The sequence below is a fragment of the Zonotrichia leucophrys genome, chromosome 13, assembly GCF_028769735.1.
Source record: "Zonotrichia leucophrys gambelii isolate GWCS_2022_RI chromosome 13, RI_Zleu_2.0, whole genome shotgun sequence".
NCBI lineage: Eukaryota > Metazoa > Chordata > Aves > Passeriformes > Passerellidae > Zonotrichia > Zonotrichia leucophrys.
The window spans coordinates 8,214,774-8,229,110 of NC_088183.1; the positions used below are offsets into that span (position 1 = coordinate 8,214,774).

The 14,337-nt window shown below is 39.9% G+C and overlaps 1 protein-coding gene across 1 annotated transcript in view; it reads right to left on the bottom strand.

The window, feature by feature from the left end:
* The window catches only part of SPOCK1 (SPARC (osteonectin), cwcv and kazal like domains proteoglycan 1), a 265,333-nt gene that overhangs the window by 111,611 nt on the left and 139,385 nt on the right, over nt 1–14,337 (bottom strand). Inside the window, exon 4 of the mRNA XM_064724567.1 lies at nt 2,764–2,878. Coding sequence (XP_064580637.1) covers nt 2,764–2,878 — 115 coding nt within the window. The remainder of the gene's footprint in view (nt 1–2,763; nt 2,879–14,337) is intronic.

Sequence of the window (14,337 nt, forward strand, 5' to 3'; positions counted from 1 at the left end):
GACGCTATTTTGCAAAATTCCCTTTGGGCTATGCCCTTTTCCCTGAATTGTACATAATAATCAAATGAAAACCAATTATTTTCAGAATCAGTATGAAAAGGAACAAGAGACTGAAAAAAAAATCTACAAACACAGCAAGGTTAACTGGGGTACCAACTGATTGCATCAGTAGATCCAAAGGGCAGAGGGTTGGAATTGGATGATCTTTAAGGTCCCTTCCAACCCAAACCATTCCATGATTCAAGACCCAGGGCTGCTCACGAGGTGACTGTGCAGGGGAGGAGGAGCAGAGAAGGAGGAGGAGGCTGTGGATGCTGCACAGGAGAGGCCAGACTGCCCCTGGGGCAGGGTCTCAGTAGCTTAAATAACACATTTCCATGCAACTCAATTTTCTACACTGCTACTGAGCTCCTGCAGTGGTTTAAAAAGCAGGCATTCCAGCAGAAAGGAGATGAGATGGGAATGGTATCGTGCTGGCACTGGTGATTTTAGAGTTTGCAGCACACTGTGCCTGGAATACCACAGCTCTCCAGCCAGGCAGGCACTGGGGGACACAAACCAGCACAGCTCTGTCTGGGAGGCTCAGCAATAACAAAGGTGTTGCTCTCCATTACTTCTTGCTGAGCCAACATCCTGTGCAAAGCCACTGCAGCAAGTTGATAATGATGCATGAAATGGAAAATCCTCCTGAGCACACCCAAAAGCACCCTGGATGTGCAAAACAATCACAGCAGCACCGTGTTATTTGGTAATTGTTACTACATGTGCCCTCACTAATATATTCAGATTTCAGCTGGTTTTACATAGGTGCAACTCCACCCCTTTTATCGTGTTTACTCCTGATTAACACAGCATTTAATATGACTGGAGTCAGATGTACAGCAGTATTCAGCTCAGGCACAGAAAAAACCAGAATGCTGTGGGACTGAAGATGAAAACCTTCAGGGGGTGTCACTCCACTGATTCAAATCAACAGACAATTTGCCCTGGTTACTTCCCTCCTTGACCTGTGTACCCTCTGAGGCCAGGCTAGCTGGGTACATGGAGAATAAAACCACTGTGGGGTTATATGTGCCACTGTCACAAATCAGCAGTAGTTCTTTCAGCATTGCAAAACTTGCTGGAAATTGTTTGGAGAATTTTCAAAGTAAGTTTTCAATACTTTTTGATTCATCTCCATAGTCACAGTGCTACTCAAAGGTTTGCTGAAACAGCTGCAGGCAGTGGAGGAATCATAGAGAGATCACATGAAACACAGCTTCCTTTCTGCAAAGAAAGGATATTCAGTTCCTCTGCACCATTCCTCTGAACATTTTGGCTTCTTTGGAGATGTTAAATACTGGAAATAGCTCAGAAAGCATTTGGCTCAACATCTATGTCTATATATCACAAGGACTACTATATAATGCAAGGATTTAAACCAGGTTTCAATCCATCCTCACTAGAAAATATAAGCTACATAATGTCAAAAATATCATTAGAGTGTAAGCACTGCACATAGCAGACTCCTAACTTCCTTCCAGGGATCATTCCATACTGAAAACCAAATACTGAACACACTGCCTCATGCACATTACACCATTAACTTTGGATTATCAATCAAGGACTAATTTTTCTTACAGGATTAGCTTCCTTAACTAGGTGACAGTGAGGAAAGATAAGATGCAGTACATGGGAATCAGATCATCCTGAATTTAGTTTGGCTTAAACAGCTGCTGAACTACAATACTGGCTGACAACAACATTTGGGGACCTGAGCTGTGTTACAGGCAATTTTTTTCTTCCATACTAAACAGAGAGAGAAACTGAATAGCAGTCCCCAGATTTATCACTCAAATACAATGAAAGCAAGACAATGTATTCTCCTTAAAGTGCAGACCAAGCATTCAGAGCTGCTCATTACAGCAGTACACGATTTATTCTGTTCTATATCTGCAGGCAGGTGGAGGGGCTGATAACTCCAGTTTAATTCTGGGTCTTGACTCATGCTCTGGAGATACTCAACTCTAATTTCCCTACTGCTTCTACTAGTTCTCCTTCCAAAACAGGGCAAAGTTACCTTTTTTATTCTCAACATTTGTTTATAAATGTCTCAACTCTTGGTTGTAACATATCTCAACCCATGATCAGTAGGATTTTCTTCTTCTCTTTGTAGCTTCTCTCAGTGAAGTTCTGTGGTCTAATTTGAACATTTTGGCCTTGTCACATATTAGCTAGGCCATTTGCTCTTAATTCAGTCATTCAGCAATCTGATCTGCCGATTTTTCTCTAGTTATAAGACTTCTCAAGGAGTTGCTCTACAAAATTCCACCAACATTTTTCAGCTTTTTAGTAAATTTAGGCAGACGTTTGATACACTTAAAAAAAATCTTTATTAATCTCCTGCTAATCACTTCTAATTAAGTTACCAGAAGTGTAGATATTTCTGGCACAGTGTTTTCATATTTCATGTTTTCAGTTTTTAAAATATGCATAATTACTGCTCTCTGGGGGGAGCCAATCCCTCCCAGAACTGGGAGAGAATTCTGCGATCCACACCACAGGATGCAGCATGTTCTGGGTCATCTTTTTTAAATAGCCTCAGCTATAAATATAAAACGTCTGTCTTTTTTTTTTTTTTAACCCAGATTAAAATTTTAAAAAAATGTTGCAAAATGATGGGGTTTTTAATATTAATTTTGGATTTTTCTCATTTTCCTTCTTCTCCCACACTGGATGTCTGTGGCAGACACAGAAGCCTGGAGGAAGGGGAAGGTTCCTCACCTGTGCACCAGCTGCTTGCGGCTCATGCAAATCGCGGTCTCGTAGTCGTGGGTGACACACACTTTGTGTGGGCTGCACTTCACCTTCAGGCAGGGATCTTTGGATGGATCAAGGGCTATAAAAAAAATCAAAATTATTATTACTAAATCATTAAATAATTTAAAAAATATTTATCATTAAATTAATTAATAATTTAAAAAAGAAAGTGAGAAATGCACGCAGAGGGCTCTCCTGGCAGGTGACAACTGGTTAGAGGGAACACTCCCCCACATGAATGAACAAATACTTTGATATTTTATAGTATGTGCTGCTGTTTTCAGACTGCATGGGAAGTAGAGAAGTTTACACAGAAAGATAGATGGAGAGCTTAAAGACTCATTACAGAGCAGTGATCTAATTGGTGTTCACATTAATATTAGACATGAGACTTTGGGATGAAGTTCTGGTTTAACAATCTATATCACGTTGTTTATTTCACAGAAAAGCTATGTTTGGATAAAATGTACTCAAATAATAAAATGTCCGGTATTTTAGAGCTAACTAATAACTGATATAATGCAGAGTGCTAATAAATTTAATTTCACAGCTGCTGTAAAACAGGCATAATATCTGCGGAGATTATTTTTAATTTTTACAGCTAAGCATCCCCTGTATTTAAAATGCTTGAGTAGGAAAGCTACAACAAAATTATCCTGGCTTTCATACAACAACCTGCAGCACCAGCATGCTGTCAGAGTTGGGATCAGACAGCACCATGACTTGCCATCTCAGAGCAAACATGTCCAGGCTCTTGTCCCATTTGAAAGGTATCTGTCTAAATTCATTCTTCTACAAAAGAAGGTTTCTAAAATCAGCAATAAGACATTTTCTGCCAAAACGAATTACAAGTATTCAAAATATGGTTATGTTAACATGTCAGAAGCAAAGTCTCTGCCATGCCAGTCACACAGAGAAATTTCACTTTTGTTTGAGAAGTGATTTTTAGAGAGGCTCTTTTTGGACATTCTGTTGCCATGGACTTGACTTCTGTTCCTCTTCAATGTCTTTAAATCCCATTTTCCCTCTCCCATACCTCCTCACATCCTGGCCCATTCTTGGAAATGGGCAACTCTTGGTTTCATTTTGGGGATGGCATAAAGCTCTTTCTTGCCCTTTATGATAACCATTTCTGATTTCTACTGAATAATCAGAGAAACTTTCAAAGGAGACTATTTGAAATAGAAGAAGTTTCAGTTTGCTGGGTACCAGATTTCTCTGAGAGCAAATATATTTCCAACAAGCAGAGGATTCTTCTGTTTTCCTTCGGGTCTGAAGTGCTGCAGCTGTTCTGTGCTGGGTTAAACAGCCACAGCTACAAGCTCCTGCCACATTAACACCCATTACACATTTGTGATGGGCAATTAAGCTTCACTAGTGCATATGTATTTACTGGAATGCCTTTGGTGCAAGACAGGGGGAAACCGTAAAAACAAAGCAAAAGTGCTAAAAGCTTTTTCTTTTAAACCATTAAAACTGATAGAAGAGGTGAAGTGAACAAGGAAGGAGAAAAGACCATCTGTTTCCTACACCATAAACAATAAGGCAGCAACATTCAATGTGTTGCCTTTAGGAAAATACATAGGCAGTGTTTGAGGAGACAGGGTCTGTCCCACTGGAAAGACCAAAGGCTGTCAAGGCTCTGCAGGGATGTTTTGCTGCTGCCTCTTGGTGTCTTTTTTAAAGCCAGACAGATGAGAAGCAACTGATTCCCTGCCCTTTACATTCCCAGAACACAAACAGTGAGAGACACCTTCTTAATCCTCTTACTTCACTCTCACTGGAGGCTGAGTTGAGGACTGAGGGAGATCTTTGACAGGGATTTAAATGGCAAGCCACAGTTTCCTGAGCTGGCTGTCTACCTGGATATTCTTAGACTGCAAACCAGTGAAACACCCTCCTTCTGCAAAGCCCTTAATGAGTGAGCACCACTTGGAGTGTGCAGGGTCACCACATCATTGTTTCAGTGCCTGAGGTGGTTCAAAGGTCATATCCACATACAAATTAATGGCCAGAACTATTGCTCTCTTGCAGCTGGCCTTGCTCTGTTGCTGGAGCCCATGAACATTGTTTGCTTCTGCTGGCAACACATCCTTGATGCAAAATGCTGCATCGACAAAAATCGCTGTGCAAACTGGCTGGGAGCCCAGGGCTAAGAGCTGCCAGGAGCACTGGGCTGCTGGTAAGCACAGCCTGGCCTTGTGCTCAGTGTTCCATCAGCCAAAACCTGAGGAGTGGGGATGTAGCTTTAGCTGGAAAGTCAATATTAGTTTGGCATGAATAAGGAGAAAAATTTAGGCCCGCATGGTCTACGAGACATCATGCACAGCTACAATACTTAGTGTTTTTTCGCAGCAAAATTTACTCTAATTGGTGAATCCATTCCAGGAGCTTTTTAGGTCTTCTAAGGCAATAAAAATGCATGCAGTTCTGAAATAGCATCACACTATACATTACTGGTAAAAGGAACACAACTTTCAATATTTTGCAATTTAAAAATTGTCTATCCTAAAAGAAAAAAACACTGTTGAATAACCATCTGGAAGGAAAGCAATAGGAAAAGATGTGGTCGGAAAGATGTGGTCCTAGCCTCCATTTCCTTACAAATCTGGCCTCAACTCTCTGTACCTCAGTGACTTGCTTCTAAATTCTGAGAACAATAACAATGTTGACAATATATCCTCTTGATTTCACCAAGTATTGAGAACTCTATAATTTCATGATCACTGTGCCCCAAATGGCCTCCAGCCACCACATCTCCCACCAGCCCATCTCTATTTGCAAACAACAGGTCTAACATAGTCCCTCACTGAGACTGGTGGCCTCACCCACCAGCTGCGACAAAAAGTTGTCCTCCACACACTCTAAAAACTTCCTGGACTGCCTCTTTTCTGCTGCATTAAGTTCCCAGCAGCTGTCTGGTAGGTTAAAATCACTGACAAGAACAAGGGCTGGTGATCCTGAAACATTCTCAAGCTGTTTATAGAATGAGTGGTCCACTCTTCCTCCTGGTTGGGCGGACAATGACAGACTCCCAGTAGGAATGTCAGCCTTGTTGGCCTTCCCCTCAATTCTCACCCACGGGCATTGAATCTCATTGTCATTAGTTTCAACACCCATGGCATCAAAATCTTCCCTAATATAAAGGACCAATGGTGGAAAACCTCATGAAAACCCTTAAATGGAGCACGTCATCATTTATTATTCATTACAAACAGCCCTTACATGCAGTTCAAACCAGTAGTTCATTAAATACAAGCCAAAGTGTGGACTTTGTCAGAAGACAGCAAAAACCCATCATGTGGGTTGTTATTTCTGGAGATTCTTTTCCCCCACTTATGCAGAATGCATGATCCATATGAACATAAAAGTTCAAAGTAGGGATTTATATGTCTGCAAAGTTCCTCAACATGCTAAATCCATTTGGAAGGTTGTTCTACTGCTAAGCAACACAAGCCCTAAGGAGAGCTTGTAATAAGAAACAATTTCTGAAATATGCTAATCAAAGATCATGCTTTGTTAATCAGATTTCTACATGACTAGGAGCAGATGCTCATCACTGGAAGAAGAACACACCCTTGGGAATAAGATGAAACATAACAACCATATTTGTCATTACAGTTCTTTTTGTCCTAAAGCAATAAGTATAAACTCTTTGAAAATGAAGAGCTAAAAGTACAAATAAACAAAGTGACAAGAAGATGTTACTTTATCAGCTTGAAAGGAAAACTACAGCCATCCCTTCACTTTGTCAGAGAGTCTGCACTCAGCTCTGGCTGCACAATAATAACAAAAATACCTTAAGCCTGGCTTTGAGATGCGAACATTTTCCCAAATTTTCTTTAGGCTGAGTCTGAAGGTGAAACTGATATGATTAATTAATCTCACTTTACAGTGGCTGAGCATTCATTCAACATTTATGTAGGGAGATATGTGTCCAGCCAGTACTGGAATTAAATGTTTCACTTGGACAAAAATTCTCTGATGAAAACCCCCTTCAGTCATCCTCCCTATCATTTTTTGAACCCAGGCTCCATGGTTTCCTATTCTGTGAATTTTCCATGGATACTGGTTCTCCAAGGGAAGGATCCACCCCAGGAGGCAGCTGCCTGAAATATAGTACTGGACATCTCAGTATAATCATTTCAGAAGACTTTTATCTTGGAAAAATATAGGAAATTAGAAAAAATTCATCTTGGCACATGAATCTCACTCTTCCTCACTTCACACACCCAGAAGTTTCTGTTGCTGACATTTGCTTTCTGGGAAGCTGTCCTAGTACTCAGAGCTGAGAAGTCTCTTCCCTTTTTTTTTTTTTTTTTCCCCTGGCCTGGCTTTTATTATGCAGGGCAACCTAAGTTCCCTCTTAAAATGATACATCTTCTATGATAATATCAGAGCAAGACCAAAGTAAGTGGTAGATGAGATGATAAACACCAGGGACTGCAGGATTGCATCATTCTCCTAAAAATCTCCTAATGATTTGGTGACATTGCTTTCCAATACCAAAAGGTCTACAGACACCAACTGCATCCCAAATCTCTTTCTGTCTCAGCTCCAGAGAATTCTCTGGACACAGCAGCCCAGAGAACTTTCCCCTATGGAATGAACACACTTTCCCTCTCCCCTCCTTGCACCATTCACCAGAGCTGTGGATTTGCAATATAAATCAATGTTGGACAAAGATCTACCAACAGTGTTTGAAATACTTTTCTATTACATTTCACATTTTTATTTATTACCACAATAAAAAAAGACTTATGACTTGCAGGAAATCTTAGTTCAGTCAATGGCAGTAGAGGGGGAAGTTGCTGTGTAAGGATGTAGTTCCATATGTTGTGCCAGTGGGTCACTGTGTTAATCACAACAGAGCCAATTTGCTTTTCACACATTTGACTTTAAAAGGGTGATAACAAATAAATACTTTCAGTGTCTCACAGCAATGGATGTGTAATCCTGCAGAAACTGTACAACTAGTTCACAACAAGATTTATGAGGTTGATTCTGTTTTTATGACCATTCCTTAGGGGGAAGAGAGTATTTTCAAAATGTAGCTGTTTAGTGAAGCTGAAATGAACTGCACAATAAAAAGAGACGGTGCTATGTAAATATTGGGGGGGTTGTATTTAAAATTGCCTGCCAATAAGCACTATGATCACTCAATGACAAAATAGTCCTGCATAATGCAATGTTGAGAGCAGTTGCTTTTATGCAATCCCCTTGGAGCTGTTCTGACTATACAAGAAAAGAACATCTGCTGGGGAGGTATGATGAAATGGAAAATGAGACCTGCTGTTTTCAATACAAAGATCCTAGTGTGCATTTTAATACAAAAGAGATCGATAATAAAACGAAGTCAATTAATGATGCATTACATGATATGTGTGCATTTCAATATCATTATGTGTTAATTGATTCCAGCTATGCTTCACAAGCAGGCAGGAGAAGGAAAGCACAGCTCCTGGCTGTAGAGGCCAGGAGATGGGCAGGGAAGGGAGGGGCAGGAATGGGAAAGCTGTGAATGAACAGCTCTGGGCAGGCAGTGGACAGAAGGCTCTGACTCCTCCTGCCCTCTCAGCATGAAGCTGAAGTGACATCTAATGTCAACCTGCAGATCTAGGAGGGAAGGTTTCAAATCAGCATCGTGTGTCCACTTCCAGCAGAGTGAGAACCAAAGAGAAAGTGACTGAGGCTGCTGAGTAGGGCCTTGGAGGAATTTTACTCTATGCTTCCATGAAAACCATCATGGAGCAAATGTGAGGGAGCCATTAAGCCAGCTGAAACATGTTAATAAAAATTCCTACAAGCTGTCTTGATTTTTGCTAGGGAAAGGACATATTTCCAACACATGCTGGCTAAGACCAGCTTTGGCTTTAACATTTTGGATATTTGAAGTACACCACAGCCTTCCTATCAGAGTTAGAGCTTCATCAGCTCCATGGCGAATTTATGCTATTTTTTCTGAGGTGAACATGGTAATACATATTAACTTAAAGAGCACTTCTCTGTGAAGGCATGGTAAGTTTCCAGTGCTCTAGTGGTAAACTGGAGCCAATCCATGAGCTGGGGTTAGACTGTCACTGGGGCTCCATCCAGGTGCAATGGGAATACCCCATCCCCTTTGAATGGACAAGATGTCCCAGGAAGCCCTGGATGGAATTTCAGGCTTTGATAGTAATTCAGAAGAATTTGTTCTTTGTTGGAGCCAAGTGTAACATTTATTCTCAGAGTTGATACTATTAATAATTCTGGTCTTACAAAGTGTTATTTAACAAAGGATTACAAGACCCACCCAGCATATAAATGTAAATAATACCAATGGTTTTATTCTGCTTCTGCAAATCTTGGCATAAATCATTCAGCTTCATTAGGGAGAAAATTTGTGTTAGCCCACCCCCAAGTTTAGGAGACAACATGTCCTCCAACCACCAGCTGTGATGTTTAAGTCTCTCTCTCTCTCCTCAGAGCAGTTTGGATACAGAAATCAATTCAGCTGAAAATTAATTACTGAATGTTTCAAACATGTATGTGAATTATTTTCAATACATGGAATTTCCCAAGGCAGTTAGGCAATAACATCTCAAACTGGCAGCATTTGCTCCATCCCTGTGTAGTATTTTTGTACAGATTTGTTTTGGAGCACTCTAACATCTGAGAGGCTGAAGATGCTGATACAGTGCACAGAAACATCTATTTTAATTTTTACAGACACTTTAAAAATCGCTTTTTGTAACTGACATATAATTGCTTTTGACATTGCTGAGGGCCATCCAAAGCAGAAGATGCTTCAAAGGACTCTGCAGATTTCCTTTCTGAAGAAAAGGATAAGAACCCTTGGTATTTAAATTAATTTTTCTGACGAATATACAGAAATCCAATGCAGTGAAAAAAAAAAAAAAAAAAGAAGAAAAGAGAAATAGGACAGGACTGGAAGTAAGGAAATGTGCTTCCACTGGTGGGTGTGATAATGAATCACAACCCTCAGTGCAGGGGCCCTTTTCACAAACAACCCTCCTGCCCTCAAGGCAAGGTTTCCCCTATGTGCAAGGATGGCTCACTGCCATCAGTGCAATGAGTTCAATCCTGCAGCAGAGCCACGGTGTTCCCTCAGCTCCAGGCAATTCCACTGCTGGATAATTTGTGCTTGCACGTGTACCCGAGGGTGTGTTTCTGCATATCTCACTGAAGGCAAAACAGACTTTAAAAAGGCCCCTGACAGATACATATTGGTCAGATGTTATTTTCAATTATTAATTCCTGGAAGCAGTGGGGTATAAAAATCACCCCATTCTCTGGGACTCAGAGAGCTTTGGCAGATGTTTAATGACAACAGCTCTACTGATTCTACTCTGGTTTAGAGTCCTCAAAACCCCCAGGTGGTCCAGCTTCAAACTTCCTGGGATGGAAGGGAAAGCTACAAAACACTGCTCTAAACTTTAGTTGGTGGAACAGAAGGAAATGCTGAACCCTCTGTGCCTGCCTTGCAGGGAGGGCCCAGTTCTACAGGATGGGCTGTGAGAGACCCTCAGGACAGGAGCAGAGCTAAAGGTGACAATTTCCTACCACTGCTCAGCTCTGTGGCCTCTCACCAACACAGGGAGGACACAGTCCCTGTCCACAGGCCCTCCAGGGATCTCCAGCACTCCAGCTTTTCTCTGCTCTGCCTCAGCAGAGAGAGAGACATCGGGAGATCCACTGGGAGAGGCATTGGGAGATCCATAGGGAGAGAGACATCGGGAGAGCCACTGGGAGAGGCATTGGGAGAGACCCTTTGGGAGATCCATTAGGAAAACCATTGGTGACCTGGTGCTCCTGGGTGCTCCAAGCTCTCATCCAGGATGGAACACCCTCCCTTGCACTTCCACTTTCAATTTCCTGGCAAACGACTGTGAGGAAAAGAGAGAGAGCCTGGGAGATCAGCACTGGTAGACCAGGCTGGCTGGTAACACCTTGCCAAAGGGTTCTAATTCAGATTTAAGTTTTGTAAGAGGCTGAGGCTGTGTTTTGCATATCTGTCATTGGACTGGGTCCTGTGACACCACCTGATCCCCTTAAACCTCAAGATCCCAGTGCCAGAACAGAGCTCTGCTTCTCTCCAAATGCCTGACCTGAAAGATTTTATTCTCTTTGCTGCTAGAAAAATACTGAAAATAAAAGCTAGAAAGTTTTAATAATGTCAAAATCATACAAAAGACTATATCATCATAAATAAATAAAAAAGGAGAAAGTATATTTAATTTTACTTTGAGATTTCTGAATGCTGGGACTTAACAATCCTATGGTAAGTTTGAAATACTGAATATAATTTCTCCTGTGAACTGACTTAGATTATTTCTGCTTTTTGTTACACTGGAGTGAATTATAATTTATTTAGTGGGATTTAATTTAATACAAATTATGTTACTCCAAGGCCAATGAAAACAAGACAGGTTATACATTCTTGTGAAAATAATATTTGAAATTATTCATGCATAATTAAAAAGATACCATTCCCATTTCAGATTAATGCAAATATATATTTTAACATGCTCAGAGAGGATTTGCACTGAATGTTGTGAAACACTTCTGTAATACTCCTGAAGTTGCTGGAATTTATACTTCAACTGAACTAGTAATATAATGGGTAAAAAATTGCTATGATTTAATTCAGATAGCTAACTCATAAGACACTGAACTCTTTTCCAACTCTGATTAAAAGCTATAATGAAGTTTAATACTATGAACTATGACTAGAAAAAAAATGAAACAGTAACTCCTCTGTGTTTTTCACAGAGGAAAATATTTAACCAATCGCATTTTATTAATCAATAGATTTTTTTGTCATTAAATCTCATTTCAAAACATGAACAACACATATCTCTTTTAATGCCTATTTTTAGAGGTAATGCAGAAGAAAAACTACATCACTATTAATACTGATTCCATCAGCAAATAGTAAAAAATAAGGACCAAACTGGTTTTACAAATCAGTATTTCAGTATGCATAATTACCACTCTTTTCTAACACAGCACTGTAGAGAGCTAAGCAAGCAATAAAAATTCTGGGTATGAGTTCTCTGAAAGGCTGACGAGGTTGCTCTATTTGTCGACTGAATGTCAATGTTGTTACAGTTACAGCAATTCCAGCCAGGCTGCTGCCTATCTCCACATGCCTGGATTTAAATGTGAGGGAAGACATTCTGCTCTGGAAATGAGAAAAAATCTACTTTTCCCATTAATTTCCTAAGCTTATTCTCTAGGATAAATGAAATAGAATTTGGCTGCAAACATTATCAGCTATTGCATATAAAGTTTATAAGCTTGTCCCAGGAAATGTTCAAGGCCAGGTTGGAGGGGGCTTGGAGCAAGCTGGTGTAGAGGAAGGTGTCCCTGCAAATGGCAGGGGATTGGAACTGGATATCTCTAAGGTCCCTTCCATCCCAAAACTTTCTATGCTACTGGGATTTTCTGCTTCATGAATAAGCCAGAACACTGATAACATTCTTTAAAACAATATGTCAGGGAAGAATTCTCAAATTTGCACTTTTTCTTAGTGTTCTTAGCACCTTAGTGCATGGGCAGTGGCTATCCTAGTCAATGGGGCAGCAAAAACACCCTTATACTGTCTTCTTGTTCTATTATTGCCTTTTTTATCCCTTGAGATAAATGAATTTGTCACTCTGTGCCTCAGTATCTTTCCCAGCATTTAAAATGGAGATAGCAAAACTCATTGTCTACAAATCAGCCTGGGACTCTTGGGAAGCATCACAGAACACAAGCAAAGGAGCCTGAGAATGACTTGTAAGGGAATGGTTTCAGAACAGCCAAACTCTGCAGAACTAAGAGCCATTTAATGAGCATTTATGGCAGCCTGATTGTCTCCATGGAAACATGAGAAAAACACTTCATCTTGTTCACCGACAGAAGATTTATTTCCATATTACATTAGTTTTAGTGAGCACTGAGCAAAACAAATACTAAAATAAAAGGCTCTTGAAAGAGTGATTTCATTATGAAAACAGCAGTTTCAGTCCTATGATGTGGAAGCACCTCCTGCCAAGGTGATACCACTGTGGAGAACCTTTCAGATGGGCAGTGTTCTGTGAACACCTCTGGATTAGGGATGAAATGGAAAGATCACAGATTTGTATGTTCACAGGTAAAGAATTTATTGTCAGAAGAAACCACTAGAATCATTCAGTTATAGAGATTTTAGCCATCAGACAGAATCAAAAATACCCTGAATGATGAGTGCTGCTTCTGATGCTGCACATGGCTTGTACTTAATCCAGATAAAGGAAACACATCAGGAGTGGAAATTGGCTGGGGCTGACTGGTGTAATAGATTGTTGCCTAATGGAATTTTCATTGCTTCTGAGAGGAATTACCTAAGCAGGAAAAGATGAAGCTTCTCTATGGATAATCAATTAGTCATATAATTGATATCTGGAAGAGGTTTAAATGGGAAATAAATGAAAGGACAAACACCCAGCCTGCCTGGTTCTAAAGTATAGCGAACATAAATACAGCATAGAGAATTCCTTCTTCAAGCATGAGTTTAACAGAAACAAGTTCTGGGAAAACCAGAGTCTGATACCATTGCTCACTCCAAAATGCAAGAGAGAAGCTCTAGTGTGAAACAAATAAAGATGCAAAGTCCTAAATTACAAAATCATTTTGTAAAAATTAACTCCACTCTGCTGGAATTGAACAGTAATTGCTGGAATTGTGTTAAAGGTAGAAATTTTGACACTGGGAGTCTCTAAAAGTAGGAGAACAGTGACTTTTCTGCACAGAATGAGATGAAAGGGTAAAATTAGCAGGTAACCTCAGGAGTGGAAAAAGCAGATTGTCAAATGGGCTGGAAGACAGAAAGTGGTCACAAGGAAGAGAATTGCCATTGCAGTTTAGAAGTGTTGAGTGGAATGACAGCAATGAAAAGATGAAGTCACAGGACTTGTACCACACTGCAGAATTTCTGTACAGAAGGAAAAAAAAACAAAAAACAAGCTTAGGTTCTTGCAATTTTTTTTTCCTTGCTACAATTTAGTTGCTGGCATCTCATAATCCAATATTTAATTCACAGCATTAATTTAATTCACAACAACCTGAAGTTACTATCTTGGTTTTGAGACCCCAAAATTAATTTTTAACAACAAAAGATCACCTCTAGAGAGCTGCTGCTAATCAAAGTTTTCTTTATACAGCTCTCTGACAAATGCTATAATTCTTGTCTCATTAATGCATTGCAGGGCATCATGATAGGTCTTTTGATAAGTGATAATTTTTAAACACACAAACCCAATGTTTAGAAGACTTTCAAGGAATTCAAAGTTTATTAAGGAATTAATAGTTAATTAAAATGTTTTATGTTTTTTAAAAAATGCATTGATGAAGATCTCATCTGACAGAGGAGAAACGTTTTGTCTCTTGCCACTATTTAGCTAAAATAATTCTGAAAGAAGATCCTTCATGAAGAATTAAAGTTTGAACAGTTCCTTTTTCGAGTAACTGTGGAATAACTAAAATGTTGTTTTGTCCTTTTCCTACAGAGAAAGA